Below are 27,923 nucleotides of genomic sequence, written 5' to 3' on the forward strand. Positions count from 1 at the left end.
ACTCGAGGCTATTTGCATTCAAACGTAACAATATAGCGCTAAATGCAACACAAAGCCTCGGCTGGCGTCGTTTGAAAACTTGATTTTGCTCGTTGCTGGTTCTGCAGGCCCAGGCAAACTAGCGATGAATGCAAAAAGCCAAGAGGAGAAACCTCTTAGAGCTGACTCATTCAGAATGCAAGGTCCTGACTGCAGGACAAATGCTGCTGCACAGGGGAGGTTCGTTAGTAGAGGTGTGATCGCAACAGTGGTTGCGTTGATTGTAGTTCTTATCATATTAGTTATTGTGTTGGGCTCACTGCTCGGTAAAGAAAGATGCCCTTTACAAGAAGGAAACAGAGGCAAGTAACGAGATTTCTTTTAAGATTATTATTTAAACGTTCCAAGATACTGAACGACATTAAAGTCGTTATGCGAATATTGCTTCTTACACTTGTAACAAAAAATTAATTTATGGGTGTGCTTTCCTTGTTAGCGTCGAATTTAAGTAGGCACGTGCACATGCCTTGTACAACCAGTACACACAATTCCGTGTATCTTGCAGTATTTCGAATTACATATATCATTTAGGTTACAGTTACCAAGAACAGATGAAAAATAATCACAACAGACGCCTGCTGCAACAACCGCCTTAATATAATTATTTATGCTAAGATTGCTCAACAAATACTAATTACTAGCTATCTTGGTTCTCTTTGTCGCCATTTTGCGGCTGCTTTTGTTGTATCAGTACTTGTCATAGATGGTTTCAGAGGACAGTATTCATTACCAACTTGGTAACACTGGAAACACTGAACCTAGACAGAGGCTAAAAGAATTAGATGGATATGTGTTTCCTGTTCTCTAGTATGCAAAGTATGAACAGCGGTGAACATAACACTAGCAAAATCAGTTGCATTCAACGCGACTATAAGACAGGAGAGCTGAAATCAGTGTACATGCAAAACATTGTCTAAATAGGCACCTAGCATCAGTGATATTTTTGGAAAGGTGCGAAGTGTCGAAAGTTAATTTGCAGATCTATATTCATATTACAACTAAGAGGTAGTGTAGCAACTGCAATATACAGGGCCACATAGGCAGCAGCTATACTGAAGTGGTTCGCTGGCTTGCCAGTGGCATTTAAGAGTTTAATAGAACGAATAGGGTGTCTATGTGAGTGGCTCCGTGGTTCGGTAGCTCGTCAGTGGCGTTTAAGAGTTTATAAATTGAGTAGGGTGTATATTTGAGTGGCTCCATGGTTCGGTGGCTCGCCAGTGGCGTATAAGAGTTTATAGAACGATTAGGGTGTACATTTAAGTGGCTCCACGGTTCGGTGACTCGTCAGTGGCGTTAAAGAGTTTATGGAACGAGTAAGTTATTTATTGAGCAGGTCGACGACTCAGCGGCTCTTCAATGGCGTTAAGACCATGAACATCGAAGGAATATTCCAATTTCGTTAAGCGGGGGTCACGAACCGAAATCTAACTAAGAAAAACTTCGTTCCTGTGGCATGGTATTTCAAAACCATGAAATTGAAGGCTATCAGGGTCGGCAGACAAACTGATACCTACCCCTACTTTGTATAATAGTTTAGGATCTTTTTTAAAATTATTTAAAGGCTGAGTTTGCTAGAACTAAAAAAAATCCAGCAAAAATCCAATAAGCAGCAAGAGATCATTCGCGTCTATTAATTAAGGTAAAATTGACTTTAAACTTGTGTGAGGCGTGTCTCAAAGTGGAGTAAGCTTTAAATTACATTAACTGGTCAGCCATAAATAAACGATTTTCTAAGAGAATCAGCTTCTGATGTTCGCAATCAATATTTACTTGACGTAAATTTGTAGGAACGTCAAAGCCGAAAATCAATGTTCCAACGACAGTTGCTGGTCCGTCTACCCCTGGAACTGGCGTTTGGTGGAATGTTCGCCTGCCAAAACATATCACTCCAAAGCATTATGACCTCACTATCTTCGTTGATTTAAAGAAGTTTTTATTTAATGGTCACGTGAGTATCTTGATAGAGGTGAAAGAACCGACGGAGTATGTATTGGTACACACCAAAAAGTTAGCTGTGACGTCATTAGATGTTCATCAGTCCTCCGGTGGTGAGTACAGTCTTTTTAAAATAGATAAGGTATGGAGTAATAACATTGTAAGGTATGATAAATTATGCAGTGGTTTTCATTTGTCCTAAAAGCCAAATACAAAAACAAAGATTTTATGAACTCTATTTTAACACGTTTGAAACATCAGGCTTTACTCCTAAAACATTCTAGCTAAGCGAGGATAATGATCTAATGAGGATAATGAGGGTGATCTGAGAATATTTGTTCAAAAAACTGTATATCATCACATCAATTAAAAAAGATATGTCTAATGTTTTCCACAATGCCTTGTAAGCTATATGGTATAGAAAGTGCGAGGCCGAGGTCTCTTATAACTCAGTCTGATGGAACGTATCCCGCGATCACCTTGTATCTGCTTTACCAGGGTCTGGTCTTAAGCCAGTGGTGCCTTACTAATTTGTCTTTTCCCACGCTTGGCGCTGGTTGCAGCGCCAACAACTATATAAGTCAAGGTGTTACCTTTCGGTCAATCGGCCCCCCCCCCCCCCGGGGGGAGGCACTGCCATATATGGGCTACATAGGTATGTGCCGCTGTGAAGGGTATGGTTTTCAAGTAGTTTACTCTAGGATAGGGTATATAAATCAGAGCTTTTGGGTCTAGAGTAGGGTATCATTTTTCACAAAACTGACTAGTTGGTTGAAGATTTTATCTAGACAAAGGAAACCAGGAATTGCCACTCAAAAATATATATATAAAAAAAAATCAAATCCTCTCTGTTTATACTCTATATAAACGATTTACTGAACTACCTCTTTAGATCGCTCCTTGTCATGATAGACGGATGTTGGCTGGTGTTGTAAACTTCAATTTTATTTGTAACGCTATTACGCACTTAAAACAAAGACTTGTACTGGATGACGATCTTTCGATAGATTCCTCTCCTTTCCTTTCAGTTCTAAAGCAAGTCGTATTCACTAAATCTCTCGGCGTTTATATCGATGAATATTTATCTTGGAGTGTAAAAAATAATAACTTGACTCGGGCTAGAACTTGACTTGTGCTCCGATGAAACTCTCGATCTGCCTAATAACACTACTGTATTGATATTTATCAATCGGGGTCTTACTATGGCGCTTGGTGCCACAACACTAGCGATAGGTAACAAACATGAAATATGGACAACGTTCGGTTTTGGAAGAAAATTTGAATTTAGCTTGACGTTTCGTATGCTACAACATACATCTTTAGAAATAATGGTTATCAAAATTGAAAGAATTACCTTTATTAATTAAATTTAAAGCGAGGTATCGGCAAAAAGTTAGACAATAATTAACCCAAAGTAGTGACACCTGGGCGGTTTTAATAAAGCCACAGTTTTTTGCTGCCGACGTTCGAGGGTGGGTTGAAATCCCGTATTGACAATGTCTCCTTAATTTTACGATGTAAACCATTTGCTAAGACTTCAAAATGAATTCGAAATTCCGAGAAAATTTCTCGGAATTTTTTAAGCTTTTTAGCCAATTAACGGAAAGCGTGCACAGAATCCTATCTACATTATAATATAATTAAAAAGTAGCGTTTCTACTCATCCATGATCTTTAATTATCTCCTATCCCAGTTAGATCTGGTAGCGGAGTATTGTGCTCGAATTTTTACATGTATTTTAGTCTATCTTTTACAATTTCACAAGGTACTGATAGAATTGAGGTAGTCTTGTTAAGAAGACAAACTAAAGGAAACTATTATTTAAAGGCAAATGTGTATTAAAGCTTAATTAATTCCTTTAGCAGAAATAGCCGTGAAGAATCATTTCCTGTTTGAGAAGAACCAGTTCTACGTCATCCAGATGGAAACCTGGCTTCAACCAGGGGAATACGTCATTAATATGGCGTTTAAATCTGAACTAAGAGAAGAGCTGGGAGGATTCTACAGAATGAATTACACAAGAAAAGACGGAACAATTGTGTAGGCAGTTCATTATTTTTTGGAGCGATTAGGTTTGCGCATGTGCCGATCTTCAATTTACCCAAGCTAGTCGCTTGAAAACTTAAAATTTTTGACCCCCACTTCACTTTGATTTACAGTCAAGAGGAGAACTTTCTACGTAGCTCAAGAAGCCTACATTCGTTTATAAAGCCACCACCACCCATTTTTTGTTTCTTTCAAGCAACTTTGAGGATTTGTGTGTTTTTGTGGGAGGAGGGGTTAGGGAGGTTTTAGAAAGGCCAACTTGAAAAATCTCTTTTAAGGACAAGCACTGAGTAAAATTTTTCCCCATTACCTATCAGTGCTGCGTGTGTATTTCGTTCGAATAAGTGAGGAAAAAAGAAACCTGCAATAAATTCTGTCTTTTACAGTTTTAAGTTTCGGGTAGTGATTCCACATTTCTCCTTCTGTAGACCTGTGGCGGCAACTCAGTTCTCCCCAGCAGACGCTCGTAAAGCTTTTCCGTGCTTTGATGAGCCCGCTATGAAGGCGACCTTCAATGTAACCCTTGTCCATGACCCTGGTTTGATTTCCATTTCCAATATGCCTATTTATCAAACTGACGAAAAGGATGGATGGAAATACGATAAATTCGAGAAGTCTGTGCTCATGTCCACTTATCTGGTAGCGTTTGCCGTGTGTGATTTTAAGTATACTGAATTCACTCTGACGAAAGACGCAAAAAAGGTACGCTGCGGCTCCTGTGGCTCTTGTGTTAGTATGACTACTATTTAAAATTAGTAGGCTGATGTCATTCAACCAGTCCCTCCATGCAACTACCCGGAAACTGCGCAGACCACACGTGGTGGGAACTGTTTTCCTTCTCTCTACAATTTATATATTACATTAAAGGATAGAAAACAAAATGGCGAGGGAACCTAATAAAAACCACAGGGCATGTAAACTTAGGTTCCCTCTCAAGAAACACCAGATGACTAATTTAGATAAAGTAATTAATGACAAGCCTTATTTAATGAAAGAGGTAGTAGTTACCGATGATATACGCTTTAAGTTTTTCCTAAAAGATGCCAGTGATGAAGAGCCAGAAATTTCAGGTGAAAGAGAATTAAAAAATTTAGGACCTCGATAGAATACGAAGAAATGCCGGATATTTGTTTTACACAATAGTAGACGAAAGGAGTTTGCATGCCTTGTATTGTAACAATGGATTTGGTTGTTTATTGTGAATATGCTCTCAAATTTTCGAGGGAGAATATCGGTCTTAAACGAGAACACAACCTGACCTAGATAGATAAGGATATTTGAGAGATCCCTGACATTGATAATCAGCAAATCAGGATAAGTACAAGAGGCTGTCAAATTTCCTGAAACCGTTGAATATGTGAAAACAAAAGTGGTATAGTGTTTAGCCGGCCTAATAGTCCTTCAGGGTTTAGTCTGTTAATATTAAAGTAAACGGTAACAAATGTTTTTATCGGAATGTTCTGAACTTGCAAATTAACTCATTCTAGTTTCAGTAACTTCCTATTAAGACCTGTTTATATGTTAGGTGACTTGTTTAAGAAAACTTATGTTGAAATGTTTTGCAATTTTCTCTCTGTATTCTCCAGGTTAGAATGTACGCGCCTCTGGAACAAATTGATCAAGTGGAATATGCGTCCAAAATCACGGATAAACTGTTTACTTTTTATGAAGACTACTTTGAGATAAAATATGCATTACCAAAGTCAGGTGAGACGTCGAACAATCAAACTATATGACATTCTAATCATACAAGAGTGAAGATAATAAAATAAAAAGCATGTCGTTACATGATTTTAAACCAACATATCCCCCTGTGAAATAACAAACAAGGTTTATCAAACAACTATAGATAAGACAAAACACATTTACTGGAAACTACCATTTTATACTGTGTGTAAATCAGGTGCAGTTTTCAAGTTTCAAGGACTAACGGAATACTGGCAACAATTATATACGGACTGTACTCAGTTGGAGCGAAGTCCGTCCCCCAACTAGCTGTTGATCTTCTCACTTTCTCTCAGATATGATCGCCATTCCTAATTTCCTTTTCGGTGGAATGGAGAACTGGGGACTAATAACCTACAGGGATTGGAATCTGCTCTTCAAACCAAATGTATCCTCATCCGCCAATAAACAGAGGGTTGCTGAGGTCGTGTCTCATGAACTTGCTCATCAGGTAACCGCAACATAACATAACATTGACACTTTGACGGGTTACCATCAGCTTCGTCAGTATGGCATACAAACCATAGCATATCACCCTGGCATAGTAGCATGCACTTCCAACCACAGCTCCCTTATGTTTGGTTTGCTTTCTGGTTTGACTCAGGGGGGAAAGGTTTTAAGGAACATGGCTTTCGAGTCTCATTCACTGCCTCATGATATGCCTGTGCTGATGATTTCTAACAAGGACAAAATAGCCGTCCATGGCTATTGAGTAATGAGCTGTGCGCATGCGTACAGGTTAAGGCCAATCACGGAGATGTGTTGTGTAACTGTTACTTTAAAGTTACTTTTTATGCTCTTAGGACTATAATAGTTATTGTATTGATATAATCAGTTTCCCTACCTTGAGCGTTATTCATATTATGCTGTCATATACCGATCCATTTTCAGTGGTTTGGTAACCTTGTCACGATGGAATGGTGGGATGACTTTTGGTTAAACGAAGGATTTGCTAGTTTTATGGAATTCCCGGCCATGGATTACATTCACCCAGAATGGAAAATTGTAAGTAAAGGACATACATTAGTACATTTGAACGATGACATGAACTGAAGAGTCCTCTGTTTACACAGGATGATCAAGTGGTCGTAATTGATATGTCAGCGGGATTTGCAGAAGATAGCTTGGCCAATTCCCATCCGATACGAATTCCGATAACAAGGCCGGAAGACATCAGCCAGATATTTGATTCCATCACATACGAAAAGGTACTCCGACTTATCATGTATGCAATCGCCTTTGCGATCACATTTTAATCTGACCAAACTACAGCTCTGTGCGAAAGAGATGGTAAAGATAATGCATATGGCACTGGTTGAAATCGGCTTTCTAGCTGTTAAAAAGAAACAAATGGACAATGGACGACATCGACAAATCGACCATTTTGTATGTTTTCATTTATTTTAGGGTGCGTGTATTCTACGTATGCTAGAGGCTTATCTTGGAAAAGAAGTTTTTAGGAAAGGATTAAAGGTGAGGGAATAGAGCTTACTGCTTGACTGATGGGAGACATGCAAGTATGGTCACTCCCTTTACAGGAGCATTGGAAGAGACATTTTTATTGTTGTAATGAGACTGATTCGTGTTTCTTTCCAGCATTACTTGGAAAAGTTTGAGTACGCTAATGCAAAAACAGAGGATTTATGGACAGTCTTGGGAGAGGTACGGGCCTATAGGGCAGTAATTTAAAAGATTTAAGAGTTGAATAAAATCCTGCATAGAGTCACCTAAATAATCACTCTCCAAATCCCCTCATCATTAATGAATCGATTGACATGAATGAAAATGAAAACAATGACACATTTTTGAGCTACGAGTTACCTTAAACAAAGTACGAACGACCTAGTGTCTACCTAGAGTAAGGTTTCGAACGACCAAGAGGAAAAAAGAAACTTTTTAACTTTTTTGCTGAGAGCGCAAACCGAGATTCCTTGGAATAGTCAGGAGGTTTGAACAATTGAGGGTTAAAAAGGACTTTATATCCCTGTTGTTACTCTTTGTGATAAGGGAAAATAGCAATTAAAGTAAACGCATGTTCTCAGGAAAGCTGTGTTCAGGGAAGATGCGTTGATGTTAAACACATGATGAACACGTGGACACTTCAAATGGGTTATCCTATAGTAGACATTCGATATTCCAGAGATGACACATACATCATCACTCAAGAGAGGTTCCTTTATTATACCGGTGCCAACATCACGTCCAAGTATAAATCACCATACGGGTAAGAATTTGAAAATTACCGAAATAAAAGCATAAAGGCATGCCGTTAATATGGAGCTGTATTGCGCTGCTCTATAGCTTAAGCTTCTAATTGTCTTGTACAATATAGCTTTATCGATGTTTTGAACTTCTATTCTGTATTATGTCTGAACTATTTTGTAGTTTGTAAAGGAGCTTCAGATTCTATTCTTAGTCACTTGAGAGGAAATCAAGCAAATCTCACTGACAAATTTGGATTCAAAATAGAAAACATTTTAAACTCGAGTAATATATTACATTTGCGTGTTCAGAATAAACATTAAGAGAAAGCATAAAATTTCGTACGTTTTCAATATTATTTTTTGCAGTTACAAATGGTTTGTACCTGTTACATATATCACATCTTCCGCGCCCAACAAAATAATTGCTAAAGAAATAAACATGACATCAGGTAAGTAGTAATAATTTCATTTGTTGAGTTTTACAAATTACATCGGACGCGATAAAACTATTGTACAGAACATGAAAGAAGTATTTTAAAATCAGCCTCGGATTCAAAGACTATAACGGTAAGGAGCAAAGTTGTTTTTGTAAATACACTCTAACGTACCTCTATTGGACACAGATACGATTTCGTGGAATAGAAGCGGTTGGATCAAAGGTAACGTTGGACAGAAAGGATTTTACAGAGTCAACTATGACGATGCAAATTGGGATGCATTGGCGAATGCTCTAAAGACTGACCACAAGGTAGGAAAAGTAGTTACATAAAGTGCCATTTGGAACATAAGACCTACTGCATGCCACTGGGCCATAAACATTGGCTGGAGTCCTGACCCAATGCTTATGGTCCAGTTTCACATACTGAGCTGATTGTGGAAACTTAAGAGTGCTTTGTTGTTGGAGAGAGCGTTTCATCATGAAGTTTCACGCGTTTCCACATCTGAGTATACTACGAGATCACAGCTCTTGGAGGTTGCTATAACACAACCCCGCCACTCTTGTTTTAGATGTACAAAACTGGGGCTGTGTGTGTAGTTTAGTGCACGTCGGCTACTCTGCGAGACAGAGATTCCTTTCTGCTCGGTACGAGACGAGAGGGAACCACTGCTCGCATCCGCTCGATCGATTGATCAGCCACCGTCCACAACAAGTTTCACAACTGACTGGCTTTCAACTAACGCATGACAGAACGGATTCAAAACACTGTCCTTTTGAGAGACTGCCCGTTCGACAGTATCTGCTGCCCTGTCATTGGCTAAAAATTAAAATTGCCAGTATTGCACTGCCATGGGTTTGTCACGTACTCATTTAAAAGTTCAAAACTTTTGAATCAATGAAACTGGCATTTTTTTGCTGTTTGCACAGTTCCAGAATTAATTGCTGTACATTAATTCATTTCAAAAAGGTATTCAATGTCAAAGGAACATGATGTAAGGGTTAATAGCTCTTAACTATTTTAAGTGCAGGTAGCTTGCAATGCGCTGGACACTATGGTTTTGAGCAAACCCAATTTATGTTTAATTCGTCCGTTTCTTTGTCGCTCTTTACGAAATGTCTGTAGTTTTTCAAGAAATAAACGGTGAAAAAAGCCTAAATTAATTAATTCGCCACAATTGACCCAAAAATAACTGTAATTTGTTTGCGTGTATGCATTTCGTATGACAAAGCACGACACATGCTTGATTGTGACCTCGTTCGCGCATGCACGATAGGAAATCGAGCGATTGCTAGTAGGGATTCCGTCTAAGATCTCCCACCAAGCTGTTGGCAACCCAAGATTCGTAGGGCTTCTGCACTCAGAGCGTTTAGTACTCTGTCATAGTTGCAGAAGTAAGAAACGAAGACGGAGGTCTCTCACAATAATAATAATAATAATAATAATAATAATAATAATGATAATGATAATGATAATGAAAATAATAATAATAAACAATTATTGGATAAGGTGTTTGTGATATCCGGAATAATCAAGGGCGAGGTAAGTGTTATGATGTCACTAACCGAGACCTTGATTATTCCGGATATCACAAAAAACCGAATCTATTAATTGTTTTATCATAAATTTTTTTAAAGAAATTAACGACAAAAGCATTATCGCACCGAACACAGTTTATTTTCGACAAACCATGTTCTTACTTCGCTGTCCGTAAACTTGACATTGCTCTTGGAAATCATGCATTGCGCTCGCAACCTGCAGGTTATTCACTAATCTGCTAGCAGATTAGTGAATAATCTGTAGGCTGCGCTGTTTCACAGAGTTAACTGTAGGCTTTTAGTCAATGAGAAGACAGATGGTGACTACAATGTATAATAATAATGATGATGATGATGATGATGACAATAATAATTACAGAATGCATGAAAACGAGAAGAAGCGTCGGTACTCAAGCAGAGTTCTCGACGTTGAACACGGAACATTTACGCCCTTAGTATTCACTACAACCAGCGGAATGGGCCAGGAATGCCTGAGGTACCACAGTCGCCTGGCGGAGCGAATAGCGCTAAAGAAGGGAAAACAGTACGCTCAGACGATCTCCTAGATCAGAGCAAAAACGTCGTTTGCACTCTTGAGGAACAGTACGCTAAGACGATCTCCTGGATCCGCCCTCATCTGTTTGAGAGGTTCTAGGACAACCAGGAGAGTTCCCTGTGATGTCAAGAATGCGGACTTTGACGTCGAAACCACAGAGGGAGCCTTCTATTAGTTCCTTTCTTCTTTTTTGGACGAAACTGATTCTTTTTAATATAATGGTGTTTTTTTAGCGTTTTTTCTCCAACTTCTAGAATAAAGGTTCCTACTCAAGGAATGGAAGGGCGCAAACGCCAACTGCATACTAGACTAGGGTGATCCTGTGATCAAGAACATGAACCTAATAAACCCATTACAGAGAGTCTGTGCTAGAGGCTTTGTAGAAAGCCAAGGGAAGGTTGAAGTACATAGAGATTTTTGAAGCTATTCAGCAGTATTGGAGGGTGTTGGTGGCATTTAATGATAATAATGGCATTTCTTTAAGCACGATGAAATTACGGCACAGTTGATGTGGTCGCGTATCCTGTGGTAAATTATTACTGCCCCAATGTGGGAAGCAGCGTGTTAGGGTTAGGCCTAGCGTTAACCTTAACGTTGTCATTCGAAGGTGAATACGAGATCACTATTATCATACATATAACTTTTTGACCAGGGGAAGAGCATATGCTGGTGTAAACAGGGCGAGCTGTGTAGGGTATGGATGAGATGGAGAAGTAGTCATTTGCGTTTGAGTAGACGAAGCTCAAAAGGGCGCTTGGGCTACTTTGAGAAGCAGGACTGAAACAGGAGCGTTAAGTGGTCAGACGTTTAGCCAGTGGAACCTGTAAGAGTCGGGAAGCGCCTGCGTTCATTTTCTGACCTTTCTACAACCCCTCTCAACTTGGACACCGGCCATGTACACACAATAGCAAGTGGAATCCCTAGAGCACATCCGAGCTTGGTATGAGCATTCACTACGTCTATGGCGTCATAATTGGTGTTAGAGAATCCGGTTTCTGTGCAGGAGCACAGCTCCTGGTTCTTTGAATGAGGGAACTAAGCTAGAATTTCTATTATTTGGTCTCCCTATTTTATTTCAACCGTAAACCGCTTCAAACTGGCGCTGAGGCTACAAAAGGTTTTGTTGCTAGCGCCTATTGTTCTATGGGCGACCAATGTGAAATGGGCTCATAAGAGGAGGTTTATTGGCATATGGTTTGAAAAATCGACCGGAAGAGCTTGTTAGGTAGGATGTGATAAGGTTACTGTACAGATTGGAGAGTCGGCGTGGACTTGAACCTCGAGAAGCTAAGAGGTAGTCTCTTTATGCTGCTGATATGGTCCTCCCTGGACGAAAACCACTGCTACAAAGGTCTAAAAGAAAGAAGTGGTTCCAGTTCATGGTGGGAAGGGCCCAGTTTTGTGCAAAATTTTAGATACAAAGTAGACAGATAGATTTTAATATTTAATAGAAAGAATGGCGACATTTTAGATCTCCCTATTTACCTGCAAGTTAAATGTTCCTAAAAATGTAACAAAATTCTAGGGCCGGGTCTACCTGCAGATATTTCACAGTTACAATCTGGAATGAGTCAGCTAGTGTGCAATAAATGTTCCAGCTCACGAGAGAACTAGAAGTACACATCAAGGGTTTTTCTCTTTAGGTATTGAATATTTCAGACCGTGCTGGAGTTATTGATGACGCTTTTGAGCTAGCAAGGTAGGCTGTATATTTCTTCTTCTATGTCTCCAACATGTTGTTTGATAATGATGCAAAATAATAGTTCTAATCGTAGAGCAGTAAATTTTCTTCTGTACATTGAACTTTAAAAGGAGCGGGAAGCTGAACTACACCAAGGCATTAGAAATGACGTCGTATTTGCAAGCTGAAGAAGACTATGTTCCATGGCAAGCCGCCATCAAGAGCTTCAATTTCATCAAAAGCCTTTTAACGCCAACCAGACCCGCATACAAATACTTGCAGGTTGGTTTAACTTCTGAAAGTTCTATCTAATTGTAATTAGCAAGAAAAACCATAAATGGAACACAAATTGAGCATTTTCCGTTTACACTATCTGGACTTTATCGTGTCAAATACAAATTCGGTGACATCAATATTGGACGTGCTATGATACGATAAGATGGCATTGGGACTCTTAATAGTTGGAAATCAGTTGGGATCCTTAATGGTTTATGTTCTATTTGCAGTATTTCGTTATTTATTTACAGTGTCCCCAGTTAGCACAACAGTGCTAAATACATTCGAGACTTAAATAAAGTTGTTATTATTATTATTATCATTATCATTATCATTATCATTATTATTATTATTATCATTATTAAGAGTGCCCGCCTGTAAAAATCAGACAAATTCTTAATTTCGCGGCAAGGGTCGAAAATTCGATTTCGCTCATATTCTTATGGTAGATAGGCTAGGTACGTTAAAAATGCAAATATTTGACCATCCGTCGTCAAATTTCAGTTTACGGGTTAATTAGACGTATATTTTAGCATACGCGACATGACTTGACCTATAATAAGTTGAAATAGACACAGAGCTGATAATTTCGATAATTTTCTAACCTTATTTGTAGTAAAACACAGGTCCAAAGCCGATTTGACGTGTTTCTAGTCTATCTCTCACCATTTGTCGTACGTAAAGCAGAAGTTTGCTTTTGTTTACACAAGGTTAACGTCCGATGTACATCGCCTACTGTCAGCCTATTATTGGTCGACTACCATGAATCTGTGACCATCTTTCTGCGCATATGAACGTAATATTTTGGTGTAGAGCAAAGCAAGCAACTATCTACAAATGACTTAGCCGTTTTTGACGGAGATGCAGTGGTGATCATATGTGTCGAAAGAGGGTCACAGATTCATGGTATTCGACCATCAAATAAGTTGACAGTTGGCGATGTACATCGGACGTTATGTAAACAAAAGCAAACTTCTGCTTCATGTGCGACGAATGGTGAGAGAAACAAGCCAAATCGGCTTTGGACCTGCCTTTTACAGCAAATGAGGTTAGAACATTATCGAAATTATCAGCTCTGTGTCTATTTCAACCTAACATAGGTCAAGTCGTGTGGCGCATGCTAAAATATACGTCTAACCCGTAAATTGAAAAATTGAAATTTGACAAAATTGAAAATTTGACAACGTAAATTGAAATTTGACAACGGATGGTCAAATATTTGCATTTTTGACGTACTTTGAAAAGCTCTCGCGTCGCTCACAATCATTTGCCCAACGAAATTTTTACAGGAATCTGTAGACCATCCTTCTGCGATTCAACCACCAGAAGCTTAATCCATTTGAAGGTTTCGCACATGGTGAAAATTTATTATATTCACGAAGTACTTTTAAGTGAATGAAATACATGTCTTCGAAATTTCATTATTTTGCACCCAAAAAGACAACGCTACATTTCCTAAAATCAACCCAGTACACATTTGAACATTGCACAAAAATACTTGAGTGTTTTAAAGACGGAAGGATGATGTGGTTTTGTATGCGAGGCTCTCAAACTTGTTTAATAAAATGGTGCGTCAAATGGCGATTTTAACGGAATTTGGTAATTTGCATATTTCTTTGAAATAGAAGGATATTTTGCCAAAAAAACTATCCAGGAGTTTTTGTCATGCCCTCGCCTATCTACCGTGAAAATATGAACGAAATCGAATTTTCGACCCTTGCCGAGTTATTTTCCATTTTTATGGACAGGGACCCTTGAGATAAATTGACATTACATATGATACGATTCATGAAGGCGATAAGCATTTCGTGTGATTTCATGAGTTGAGAAGTCATTATCTACGATGAGACGCAAAAACCTTAACCACGTATGACAGGACTGATATGTGATGGAATGACACTGCATGAGATGTGATGTGATGTGATGTGTTGGGATTTGATGTGATATGTTTGGATTTGATGTGATATGTTGGGAGGTGATGTGATGTGATGTGATTTGTTGGGATGTGATGTGACGTGTTGGGATTTTGATGTGATGTGTTGTGATTTGATGTGATGTGTTGTGATTTGATGTGATGTGTCGGGATTTGATGTGATGTGTTAGGATGTGATGTAATGTGTTGTGATTTGATGTGATGTGTTGTGATTTGATGTGATGTGTTGAGATTTGATGTGATATGTTGGGATGTGATGTGATGTGATATGATATGTTGGGATTTGATGTGATGTGTTGGAATTTGATGTGACGTGTTTGGATTTGATGTGATGTGTTGGGATGTGACGTAATGTGTTGGGATTTTGGTGTGATTTGTTGGGACTTGATGTGATGTTTTGGGATTTGATGTGATGTGATGCGGTGGGATGACAGACGTTACGTGTACTGGGTTGCGTGCTGCGATTGACATGGCAAGTCTCTGATGATACGAGATGAGATTTGCAGCAGTATAACATACCCACAGTGCTGCGTTTATTACGGTTGAGGGCCTTCTACGTTTGTTCAGTGAGACCAAATGCGTACCTCTATAACCAGATATCTCAGCACGTATTGAAGACCGGTCTATTCATATAGTTCATCCGTACAGCAATCAATCAATCAATTAATCAATCAATCAATCAATCAATCAATCAATCAATCAATCATTCATTCATTCAGTCAGTCAATCAATCCATCCATCATTTACTACTCGCATACGCCCTTTAAAACTTGAAATAACTAAATGTAATAATAAATGAAATTTGATAAGGAATATATTTCATTTACCCAACAGAGGTACCTTTTCTACCAAGTGGAACCTCAGTATAAGAGGCTTGGCTTTACGGATCGAGGCTCTCATCTAGAAACGTAAGAAGACTTACTTATATAAGCGTTGAGTTGATTAGTATCAGGTTTATAAAAACTTCAGATCATCCCCCCCAAGTTGCATTGATGTTTCTCTCTGACTTTATCATGTTAGATTTTTGCGACCTGCCATCTTAGAAATTGTTTGCGATGCGGGGGAGACAGCCTGCCTAAACAATGCCTCGAAATACTTTCATGACTGGATGAAGGATCCAGTTCACAACCAGTAAGTATATAAGAATTAATTGACTAAGCTTTTGCATGCGGACCAGCTACTAAGTTTTCCCTTGAATATCGTAAAACTTTCTTCTTCTTCATTATTGAGCTTTTACTGTCTGTGTCTACTAGCAGTTTTTGTTTGTCAGAGGCCTCAAGATTGTTACGCCATTAGGGGGCAAAAGCTGGCATACAATCCAAGACTAACTAACTATAACTTAACTGGTAACAGCCATGAATATTCAGTCCATGAACATTATAGGGGCAGAGGTGAGAGCACTCGTCTCGCACTAATGTGACTCATTTTCGAATCTTGGACCCAGTTTCGTGAGTGGGTTGAGTTTGCTGTTGGTTCTTGCCTTGTTAAGAGAGTTTTTCTCGGGCTTCTCCGGCTGGACAAAGTGCCTCTTCTTGAGATAAGTTGCAATAAAAATTTATTAACTTATTTGTATATCTATGGGTAAATACGTTTTGGCTACTTTCTGGCCATTTGAAAAATATTTTCATACCAAATTTCAACACATTTGAGGGGATCATAACTCTTCTAGTATACGAATATCTCGACAAATAAGAGTTTCTAATAAAAAAAGCTATGCTATGGGTATAGTTTAGCCCGTGAAAATTAAGCGCCCTAGACGAAACGATATGGAAAATCCAGAATGCGAACTCGCTGGAATTTTTAAAGCATCACGATCTTTCGACTTGCTTTGAATTCCTTTTTTCTCTCAGTAGATTTTAGTTCCGATCGTTAAATAGTCGTTGATTATAGTTCTTTAATTTACCCGTAACATCTTTTTTTAGTTGATAATGCACTTATTCAGCAGACAAAATTTCCACTGAGATTTTGATTAAACAGCTGTACTTAAATTTGCTCAAAAACGTTACTGAGAGAGCATAATTGATGTTGGGAAACATTGGGCGTATCACAGATATCCTTCCCTAGCAGAGGTAATATTGAATTCATATCATCTTGAGGTACAAGTGTCTAAAATCGAACGATCACGCACGAGGCGATCATCAGACCTTGTAGGCTAGAGAATGGTCTGTAGGTTTAAAAACTCATAAAACTGGGCGGCTGGAGCGATTCCCCTTCTGACTGGCCGTATAGAATTAGTTTCTCTTCAGAGGATTTTAAAAATGGTTATAACTCAGATTTCTTGTTAAGGTGATTCCTTAGTGTTTCATTGCACATCCCCACTGCGCACGATTTTCGCGTCATTTGCGCGCGCACATGAGCGCTTACGCGTACAAAAGGTAAGAGATTTCCCTCAAACTAAGCTTGATAGCGAAATAAATGCTCCTTTTCTCTTAAACGAGCACGGTGACCCCGATTTTTGTTGTAAATTAAATCTAAAATTATCCTTTTAAATCTAAAATTATCCTTTTAATTTACACCTTTTCACGTTCTGTTGTTACTATTTGTCTTAATTAGCATTTTTGCCTACTTATTATTCAACTTGCTTTGTAATCATTCATTCAACTGAAGATGACAGAAGTTCTGTCGAAACATGTCTTTTAAACTTAAAAAAGTGGTCGTTTTCCTTAAAATCTTTACATGTCTGCTGCTATCTAGACCTTTTAGCTATAAATGAATCAACCCAGAAACAAAATTGTTGTCGTAAAATACAGAAATAATGTCTGCTAAATCAGTTCGGATCCATAGGGCTAATATTAAAAAAACAGCATGTATAGAAATGCTATTATGGAGAATGTATGGGAACGTTGCACATGAGTTGCTCATTTTGGCTAATATTCAACCAAACCAATGGCGGATCTAGGGGAGGGGGCCGGGGGACCCGGGGGACCCGGGCCTTCCTTATTTTGGGTGAAAAAAGAAGAAATAACTGAAGGAAGAAAAGCCGGCAGGGCAAGTAAAACAAAACCGCCCCCCCCCTCCCCCCTCAGCTCAAAGTCTGGATCCGCCACTGCAAACTAAATCAAAACCGTTTTGATAACAATCATACAAAAAGACTTTCTATTTAATATTAAAAGAAAAGGTTTTATACTTGAGCTGTACAAATTATTCAGTCATTTATTTTATACCGTGTTTGTGTAATTAATTCACCCGATCCGACGAGGTATCACATTGAGGTTTTGGTGGCCGTCTTTACATTCAAATTCAGAGGATTCACTTATGCTTTAGAAGGAAATGTCTCTCTTATAGTAATAATGATAATTAAACATTTAAACAGGGAGCCCACTTCACTATAAGATATCCCATATTCACTTGACCGTAAAATTGTAAAGCGCATGCAAAAGTTTCAAAATCTTAAGGGGTGGTTAATGAGGTCTGAATCAGGAGGGGTTATGATTTTATGCTACCAATGTGAAGATCTCTCAAAGATCCTTTTGGCGTCCAAATTTGAAATGAATTGGCCAAATATTAAGCTTATTATAACATTTTGTGCCATATGGTACTATTGGGACCTAAAGGGTGAAAAGTTTAAAAGCTGAAAGTTAAAATATTTATATACATCAAAGGGTAAAAACATGAATGTTGGCATGTAAACTTACTCCTGGTGAATGTTACTACATTTTAATGTCTCGCTCACAGAGCTTAATAAATATTAGCACATAGCCTGGCATAACACTAAAGGAATATAGAAATAACCATTGCTAACAATGATGTATTGCTTTGTCTACAGAGTACCAGCAAATTTCCGCTCATTAGTTTATTATTATGGTATTACCAGTGGTGGTCGGGAAGAGTGGGATTTCGCTTTTAATCAGTTGCTGCGCACTTCAGTGGCGTCAGAGAGTATGAAGCTGATACACGGATTGGCTGCGTCAGCTGAGCCATGGATCCTTAGCAGGTAATGACATTACTGTCGGAGTTCCCTCCTAATATGGTGGCTCCGCCTGACTTTTTTTCTGACTCGTGTCCCTTTTATTTTGGGAGCTCTTTTCGATTTCTTCAAGCAATTTCAATTCCCACATTTGAACTTTCGTTTTACCGTTAAATGATCAGTATAGCGCCTTGATGGATAGAAATGTCTTACTTCCTTTCATTATGCAGATATGAGTGTTTTACTGGAAAATACATCACTCATAAAATTCATACAAAATACAACTGGGACCCGGGTGGCGTATTTTCCATACCCTTGATAGTGAAGATATTGATGACGTCATTTCTCGCTTTGTTCAGAAACAAACAGTCAGTTTGTATATGATTAATTACATGGTGGCCTCAAGATATAAAATCAAAACAATATTTCACTCAATCTCTGCACCCGTTGGTAAAATATTTTCACCACTTTAAAATAAATTCATATCTTTGCGCCGACGTGTAATATCCTTTATCTTTTTATTTTAGGTTTCTCCAATTCTCACTAGACACATCCAAGATCAAATCGTCTGAAGGTACATTTGTGATCGGTAAAGTCGCACAAAGTAGTAACGTGGGGCGGCAAATGGCTTGGGATTTCATTTTAAGGCACTGGGATGTCCTAGAAACTCGGTAAGATGTTCGATGCTTCCTTTCAGTTTTTTTATTACTTCTATTTTTTGTGTCTTTATTGTTTTAATAAAGAAACATTTCGAAATACTAGTGATTACAAAAATAAGCAAAAGGAAACAAAGTCACCTTGACTCCATTATCAATAGAGAAAATAACGGTCCAGGGGCCCGTCTCTCGAAAGCCCCGGAAGCCTATCGGGTCCGAAAGCCATATCTTAAAACAGTGGGGAGTATAGGCCCGAAACCAGGAACCATAATCGGGGACGGAGACCTTAAGCGCGCGCCATTTCCAGTACTGGGGCTGTCCCCATGATATGGGACAATTTTTCTATTTTTAGAACAAATTGCGCCATCGCCCGCGGCTCACGCGCGTACACGCTGCGAGGATTTTTGCGGATGTTGCGTGGGGAAAATGGCGTCCGAAATTCCCGATATTTTTCACGTTTTTGGCCCACAACTCATCGTGTTTACGTCTGTTGGAATTTTGCTTAAGTATTTTCGTCGTAAGCTGCTCCAGTTTGAGTGAAGTAAGACAGTGTCGAATTTAGGTATGTTCCGCTTTACGCTTAGATATATATCGCTGACCAAGTTGTGTTCCGACGGATGCTTCTTTTACATGAGCTGTACATTACCACTCTTTAAATTTCACGTATGTTGAAGATTAACAGCTTTTCCATTACACAGCAAAAAACTAGCTGGATATATTTACATATAGCAGAGTTTCAGGACTTCATAGTTTCCTAGCTCCTCTTACCACACGCTTGCGAGGAATTTGCCAGTCTATCGCGACCGTAAAGTAAAACAAGATTTGCTAGTTTGAGTTTCGCCTGAATTGTAAGCAACGCTTGATTTTTCTTCAAGGCCCAATAACTTTACGGCCGTAGATACTGCTGTTTTATTTGTGTAAAAATCCAGTAAATTGTCTTTTGTCGATGAATGAGAGCGTCCGCCGATGCGTGTTTTGTACAGTCAGTAAACATGACAAATTGTACTTCCGCCGCACTTTCATGTGAAAACGTACATCGAACTCAAACAATAACTCCATAGTTTTTAAACAAGTTTAAGATTGATAAATGTTTGAGAACATAAAGCCAAGATGAAAATATGTGAATAAAGCAGAAATAATCAGCAAAGTTCCGATAACGCTTTCTTTAATCAATTTCGAATAACGATTTCGATTTTGTTGATCGAGTTATCAAAACTCCTTGTCTATTTTCATTTTCGCAGTGTAAAATTTCACTCTGTTGAAGAAACACACGTGATGTTAGCGGCCTTTTTGCGTTCGTGAAATTTGTTGCAGCATCTTAGCACAAAAGATAACGAAACAAATCTTTCTCAAGATTTGTTGACAATTGAAAACACCGACTCGGACTTTAAAGTGAACGAGCTGCACTATGTAAATGAGCTAGTTGTACGCGTCAGACTTTCCTTTCAAAAACTTTTGCAAACTCGCCAAACAAGCAGAAACAATAAGAAACCATGAAAAACAGGCTTTGGTTATGATTAAGCATTGTTTGAGAAACTCACAAATTAACTCGATACCAGAGTAAAGAGTTTTCTTGCTATATTCTTAAGTCAAAACAAACGCAAAAGCATATACGCGTAAGCTTACAACTAGCGCGAGCAGATCTTATTATTCATTCCCAGCGCGAGAATGAAGTCTTGTTTTCGACCCTGAAAAACCCACCTTTTCCGTTAGCTCAGAACATAAAAATACATATAAGCGCCCTGGTTCGTATTCCTTGCCTTATTCCCCGCCTTATTCCCTGCTTTATTCCCTGCCATCGCTGTGAAAAATCTGCAAGAGAATCTCGCAACTCTCACCATTTGATCACGCAACGTGACAACATCCATGCGGGAGCCCCCGACAAGTGCGTGGATCCGCGCGGATATATGACGTCAGGATGGCGCAATTTGTTCTAAAAATAGAAAAATTGTCCCATATCATAGGTGCGCGAGGATCCCAAGACTTACGGTCTCCATCCCCGATTATGGCTCCTGCCCGAAACTTATTGTATTAAGATAACCTCTGTACGTTCATATTAAGAATACGAGTAACACACCTCTGTAATCATAAGGTTTAAGATTTTGCTACGGCTTTCCGGGTGCGAAAACATTTCGGGACCCTCGAGAAACGGGCCCCAAAAGTTAATTATAGCGTGAAAGATGTAGGAAGATATTTAAGTGTATGACGATCTAATAAGAGTTCTTGATAACTAAAAACTCTTAAAAAGGACACACTGAAAGCCAATTACGACAAAATATTGATATCCATAACTTCTAGAATTAAACGATGGAACCGCAGATCAGTAAAATTATTTTGACTTGGTAACTAAGAAATAATTCGGCTTAAAAAACCCTACGTTACGTTTTACTTTATATTAAAATGGAGAGGAAAACAGAGAGAAAAGTAGTTTAGAGCATTTAGGGCAGAGCAATACTAGAAGATAACTCAGACCGCATTTGCAGCTTTTACACCACATGTAACTTGAGACTAAGGCCTATCATGGGAATTAATTCGCGTACCCTTTATGCTCTTTTGAACAAATCTAATTGATACGCCACTGCTCCTCTAATGACCTGCCTGTAATGAGTCTTCGGGCACATTTTGTCATTTCGAAAGAGACAGCGGTCTTCACAGTTAGTGAAATATTGTGATCTGGAAGTTCATAAGGCAACTTAATGGTAGGCTTTTCCCCAAGTAATTGGTAATTGTGTTTGTTGGATTATTTAACTCTTCTTGTTGTTCTTTTTAATTTACTAGGTATGGTGAAGGGCTGTACATCCTCAGAAGTGTATTGGAATCTGTGACGAGTAGTTTCACTAATGAATTTCAGCTTCAACAGGTATAAAGACCTTCCTTGCTTACGACTTGTGCCTTTGAAATTTGAATTAACTCAATCAGCATTTACACTAAAGGGGGAAAAGCTACACTGTCATGACGTACGTGGACATAACACGACCAGTCACGGGTAATCCAGGAGTAAAATTATACACGTTGAACGTTCTAGAGGCGAGCTTACTCTGCCCCGCTGTTGCCAAGATTGACTGTCGGTTATTTTATAAAGCAATGTAGTGGAAAACAGTGCCTGTCTGAAGACATTGAGGAGTCATGAACTCACCTTACATACGGCAGCTACGTACGGAACTATCCTACCGAAAAAACACGATAAAAGTGTTCTCTTCGTAGCTAACAACGATTAAGGCATTGTAAACGTTGTGCTGGCCTCTTGTAATAATTAACTCGATAATGTTAGATGCACATTGTTTACAAAGGACACAGTATTATGCTCCGAATAACACAACTACTACCCTACCTAGCGACAATCAACTGGCGCGGGCTTTACCGAACTCGAGAGAACAAGTTTGGCATCACATTTAAAGTTTACGGGCAAAAATGTTCCAGATTGTTTATTTAATTTGGTTTAATTCGTTATAGGTTCTTCCATTTAAATCCGTTTTTGTTTGTCTTATCGGTAAACTGGCCTGTCTAAAAGGCCTTTCGTGTAAACATCTCAAACACATGCTTCGTAAGGAAGTTTTTGATCAAATTAAGTAAATCGTAAGTCGTGTTCCCACAGGCCTTAATTATGATAGAATCAAATTGAACCATTTACGGGACCATATTATAATTAAGTTTTTGTTAACAACGGGCAAGCGTGCAGCGTGCAACTATTGAGTTATGGATGTACGCGGGAGGTTGCTAAGCACGAAAGAAGTGTAAGAGTCGTACGAGGCGAGAGCTGAATGCAACTCTAGCTTCTTGAGTGCTTAGCAAACCTCCCAAAGTTTACAATTTTATATAACATTGAGACTTTTGATATAGTGCTTACTGAATCGCGGCGAGTTTAGAGTTTACATTTTCTCGATCTCGGGCAAACAAACAACTTCAAACTGTTCAGTTAAACTAAACATCAAGCTGACAACAAACGAAAGTTGTAGTCGGTAAAAGCGTTTCTCAAAGGTTGGTTAAGCTTAAAGGGACACTGTCACGATATATTCGCTAAAAACTGTTATAGATTCGCGAAATGGTCCCTAAATTTATGTAATAAGAACTTAATTAGCTTTAACTAAATGATTAAAAGCAATTTCTCGAAGAAAGTCCACACTGCAAGAACATTTTTGCAAATTTCAACGATTTTCGAGCCAAACTTGAATCTTTGAAAAACTGAAATCCTGACGCTTTTTCAAAAATCGAAATCACAATCCGTTTCCATCCTCGCCATCGTTAGCCATCCTCACTTCAGGCTCTAATCATTTGTCGAGTACTGCTCTACAAAATAAAACTATTATTGTTAAGTTTCCAAAGATCGAGATATGTTTTTGAGATTTCCAAAATCATGCCTAAAATGGCGGCGGTGTCCCTTTAACTTTGGATCAGTTTTCCGAAGAATTGAAAACAAACTGCACATGGTTGAAGCCTTTGGTGGCTGAGCTCTCTGTCCTTCTTGGCCTCTTGGGCAAAAGAACAATCTGGAACGAGACATTTCTAAAAGCGAAAACTTGCGCTAGAAATTTGGCAGCTCATAGGAATTATCTTCCTCATCTCCGGAAGAATTATGAAATTTTTTCATATTTACGGCGAAAATAAAATAAAATAAAATAAAATAAAATAAAATAAAATAAAATAAAATAAAATAAAAGAAAAGAAAAGAAAAGAGAAGAAAAGAAAAGAAAAGAAAAGAAAAGAAAAGAAAAGAAAAGAAAAGAAAAAAAATAAAAATAAAAATAGGAATTGTCTTAAAAAAGTGGCAACGATGAAAAAAAGTACAAATAAACAAACGGACGGCAGCTTGCATCCCAAAGGGCAAATGGATCGAGCGTATTAGCCAATCAGAACGCGCGCTTGTCTAAGGCTATGTTATTAAATTACTTTAATAACCTGGAGGGGGTTGTTTAAAGCAACTTCAGCGCAAGGTTAAAGAAAATGACAGACACCTGATGGTAGGAAAAGACCAGACTTCTCATCGCCTTTAGGAGTGAAGAAACTCCCCAACATAATAAGCAACAAGATAAGCTACAGAAAAGTACACAAAATGGCAGCACAGAGCATTAATGAAATTAACAAATTAAAAATAAATATCACCGCGACGGTCACAGAATATCTTGTAGCCAGCAAAATTCCGTCTGCGATGTAAATCAAATAGGGAAGCATTTTGTTTTCAACTTCAGATTGTGAGGTTACCGGTCTTTTGATGCTTTTTTTAGTTCTGCAACATAAATGAAAAACTGGCTGGAGTTTGATACCCTCAGTTAGTTCTTCAGGTCAATATGATCAAAATTTTGTGTGAACTCGGCTTTATTATCATTTGTTTATGGTTTTTCAAACAATTGAGCCCTAGGTAGAATGCTATGAAAAGATTGATCAACCATCTCTTATGTTACGTTTAACGGTTTTTTTTTTCAGCTCCTAAATTTTGTCAAAGAACGCGGTAACGGGTCTGGACTGAGCAGTCAATCATTGTCGCAAGCGGTCGAGAGAGTTAAGGCCAACATTGCTTGGATCCAAAGAAATGAGAAGGATCTGGAGAACTGGCTCAAAATGTTTCTTTCCAAGAAAGGAGAACTGACAAAACAGAGTCCCAGCTTTAGTGATCCAGCTTAACGCTAACGGTTGTAGACGATGAAGTATAAACACAGTGTAGACTGTTGTCTTTTCATGATACTTTTAATCCTCATGTAACATATGTACCAGGCGTAGATATTTATGAAGACAAACAATAGACTGAAAGACTAATACTACGTGAAAAACGTTTCGAGACACCAACATGACAAGAACTGATAAAGTAGGATCGCAACAGTGGACAGCTGTTTCGCCCTTCTTGGGGCTCGTCAGTACTGTGTAGCGAAGATATGTAACACCAGTCCAACAGCCAACGCACATAAATTGCAAAATGACCCATTCACTATATCAAGTTCCATACTTTGAACTCACTTGCGCCCTGAAACACGCGTTGCCACATCACCTGTTTCGGGGCGCAAGGAGACAAAGTGTCAAAATTGGTGTCTCGAAAAGCAAAAGAATAAATGTGGCTGGACAAGGCCAGCCTAAACATTTAAACATTCAACCACATAGCCAGTACCATGCTTTAAAAACGCAGCGTATCGGATCTGAAAAGACCTACGGTCCGAAAATACATGAATGAGAAACCAGAAACTGCAAGGGACCGCATACGATCGTATGCGGTCCCTTGCAGTTTCTGGTTTCTCGTAGACATTTAGATAAGTTCCTAATCTATCTATATGCAATCAGTCTTGTGACAATCAAAAACGTGCTACGATGCTCAAATTTTATTCCTTGCTATTTTATGTATAGTAGGGAGAATTCCGCGAATGGTTTAAAATGGCGTTTTCCGTTTCTAAATACTCGTATTAGTTCCGGAGATTTCTAAATTTAAAGAATTGTAAAATATGCAAATTAGGATACCGATCACGTCATAAACTCAATCCAATCAATAAATAGAGCCATCTCGGTCAATTTGCTTCACGGACCATTGAAACTTGGCAGAGTAATCGTTCTACAGACAGCACACTTACGGCTGTTATAAAATTCCGTTCATATGGCAACACCCTTTCCTAGCTCCCTCCAACCTGTTTTCAGTATTTCAGTCATTGAAAATTAAATAAAATTAAACCCGGCCAACATCTAGACCTAATCATGCAGATGAGGCTTCATTGGCAAATATCAAAATGGAAGACCAAGATGGCCAGAAAAGCTTTTAACATCGGGAGGTCTGGAATCCAACAGAGTCTAGTATCAAACTTCTGATTCAAATTGGTTGAGATATCTTTTACTTCGTGCGTTTACATATCACCCAGCAGTACGTGGCCTAAAAGAAATTTTAATGAATAACTGGGTTGTAATACGAAACCAGCCATTGCTGAAAAGCATCTATACTAAACCTTCGATTATATCATATAAGAGAGGCAAATCTCTAAAAGATACGCTCGTTAGAGCGAAAATTTAATTGAAGGCTAAAATGCATCGCCATCGCAATTCACGAGGGGAGTCAGTGTAGGCCTGTCATATCTTTTGTTTTCAAAAGTTTAAAAACTTAGTAAGAGAGTCTAGTAATGTCTTCGTCTATTTACAATTATCATGTATTATTTGGACCATTACACGCGAAATCGAAGCCGAAACTTAATATAGTAGATGTTAAAAAAATAACGAGACCAATATCCAGCTCTCTTAAGCGAACAAGCTAGGTCAATAACAGATGTATTGTATGGCATAATGGAGTCCATTTACCCATGGTAAATACCGGGTAGTCTTTAGCAGGCAAGACAGCGCTATTTTCCAGAGCTGGATTTAGTTTCATCTTGCCCGCCCGCGGAACTTGCCAAAATGCCAAAAACACCCTTAGGCCACATTACGCCAGGAATATAGGCCGAAGAAACTTGAAAACGGCATTTCTCTTTGAAAATTAAACGCATTAAATATTTTCCATCCACACTGCGCCGAGGAAATTTGAAAACGCGACAATCACCATTCATTTTGGAGGCGTGAGGAAAACTCGGGAAGGGAAAGCATATGAGTATCGTGACGTCATCTTTTTGCCACCTTGATTTGAGATCGCCCCGAAAAAGTGCTTCAAAAAGTTGTATTTAATTAAATAACAGGGCTCATGCCACCGTACGAAATCGAAAATTTACTCAGTTTTCTGACAAGCGTAAAACTGAGTAAAGCTGGAAAGCAAGCAATGACTTACAGAACCGCTTTTAGACGTGGAAATACGGAAAGTCCCGTCAATACGAGCCTTGTAGTAACTTTACGGTTGTTTAAGTAACGGAATAGTAAAATTGCTATTTCATGATGTGTCAATGAGCTCGTTTTAGTGCGAAGTCCGTAGGACGGAGGACTATTAGGCTTAGAATATTGGGAAAGGGTAAAGGAAATGCTAGTTCCTGATCGAAAACGTGGCCTTCTGATGTCACTATTTTCGTCAATATGTCGACGTACGTAAAGACTGCAACAGAAATCTGTTGAACTTTTCATTGTTAACTCCGTTGACTTCGTATAGGGGTAGATGGGGTCGCATACGACCTCCCTTGCGGGGTAGGTGAGGCAAGTGGCCCCTTGAAAATACAAAGAAACTGCCTTTTTCCCAATCCTCAAAGATTTCTTTGGTACCTATTGTGTTTTGGTTCTATGTATATTCTAGGGGGTAGAAGAAGCTTCTTTTATGATCGCAGCATCCAAATAAAATGACGTCGTGTGTCGTGGTTTTCTTCTAGACGGCAAAATTCTGCACTTAGAACGAAAACACATGTTTAAAGAGTTCGAAATGGTAACGAGTAAGCAGCAAGAAGACTCGACCGATGGTTAAGAGGGCGATAATGACTTAGAAGCAATGATATCGCCCTTCAGGTTGCAAGAAGGCCAGAATCAAAGGTCGTCCTGAATAAGCTTCCATGTAAACCAAAACTGCGCTACGGAACAATGTGGGCAATTTGAAAATGGGCTTTCTCGTCTACAATATGAAAATATCGCTAGTTCAACCGAATGTATTGCTATTAAATTAGTATACTCTACTAGAGGAATTGTTTTGGTGTTATTTGTATAAACTTGTAAGCTGACTTTTGCGTTCTCAACAGATAGACAACAACACGCATTTGGATAGCGCAAATATACTTTTGGAGAACTCTTTTATCCAGGTCACTACCTTTCATGAACACGATCTTTATGGCGCTCACTTATTTATAATTAAGTGAAGCTTGCTGACTTCGCACTTTCCGTTCGGAACCGCTCGTTGGGTTTCATGCATTTAAAGCCAAAATTAAGGGTTCTAACGGGTTTTGCTGTTTCCACAACCTGTTTACCAAAAACTGGCCTTTGCGTGATACTAATATTGCAACATCTCTTAATAGAGAGTGATGCGTCAAAATATATATTCTGGAAAGTCCTGGCAACTGCTGCCAGTCGCCTCAACTCTGCCTTTCCTAGTAAACACCGCTTAATTGCTCATGCCGCGCACG

General features: G+C 38.8%; 1 protein-coding gene across 3 annotated transcripts; it reads left to right on the plus strand.

Moving 5' to 3' along the window:
• Positions 1-7: 7 nt before the first annotated feature.
• Positions 8-27,899, plus strand: LOC145479853 (glutamyl aminopeptidase-like). Of its 3 annotated transcripts, none has more exons than XM_081458319.1 (21): positions 8-341; positions 1,827-2,087; positions 3,837-4,014; positions 4,449-4,722; positions 5,607-5,727; positions 6,042-6,196; positions 6,637-6,750; positions 6,819-6,953; positions 7,153-7,218; positions 7,342-7,407; positions 7,788-7,969; positions 8,316-8,398; positions 8,573-8,697; positions 12,124-12,179; positions 12,293-12,443; positions 15,205-15,278; positions 15,391-15,501; positions 18,137-18,304; positions 18,805-18,948; positions 21,712-21,793; positions 24,355-27,899. In XM_081458319.1, the coding sequence occupies exons 1-21, from the start codon at positions 125-127 to the stop codon at positions 24,550-24,552; spliced, it is 2,961 nt and encodes a 986-aa protein (XP_081314445.1). In that variant the 5' UTR covers positions 8-124; the 3' UTR covers positions 24,553-27,899. The 3 variants fall into 3 exon arrangements, with proteins under 3 accessions (XP_081314445.1, XP_081314446.1, XP_081314447.1); XM_081458320.1 differs by having other exon boundaries at positions 3,840-4,014; XM_081458321.1 differs by having other exon boundaries at positions 8-219.
• The last annotated feature ends 24 nt before the right edge of the window (positions 27,900-27,923 follow it).

The sequence above is a fragment of the Orbicella franksi genome, chromosome 2 (assembly GCF_964199315.1).
Source record: "Orbicella franksi chromosome 2, jaOrbFran1.1, whole genome shotgun sequence".
NCBI classification, from domain to species: domain Eukaryota; kingdom Metazoa; phylum Cnidaria; class Anthozoa; order Scleractinia; family Merulinidae; genus Orbicella; species Orbicella franksi.

Coding starts and splice junctions, on each gene's coding strand:
- LOC145479853 (XM_081458319.1), top strand. CDS start 125: ATGAATGCAAAAAGCCAAGAGGAGAAACCTCTTAGAGCTGACTCATTC. Junction 8,399..8,572: donor AGAAATAAACATGACATCAG/GTAAGTAGTAAT, acceptor TATTGGACACAG/ATACGATTTCGTGGAATAGA. Junction 18,949..21,711: donor TGGGATGTCCTAGAAACTCG/GTAAGATGTTCG, acceptor TTAATTTACTAG/GTATGGTGAAGGGCTGTACA.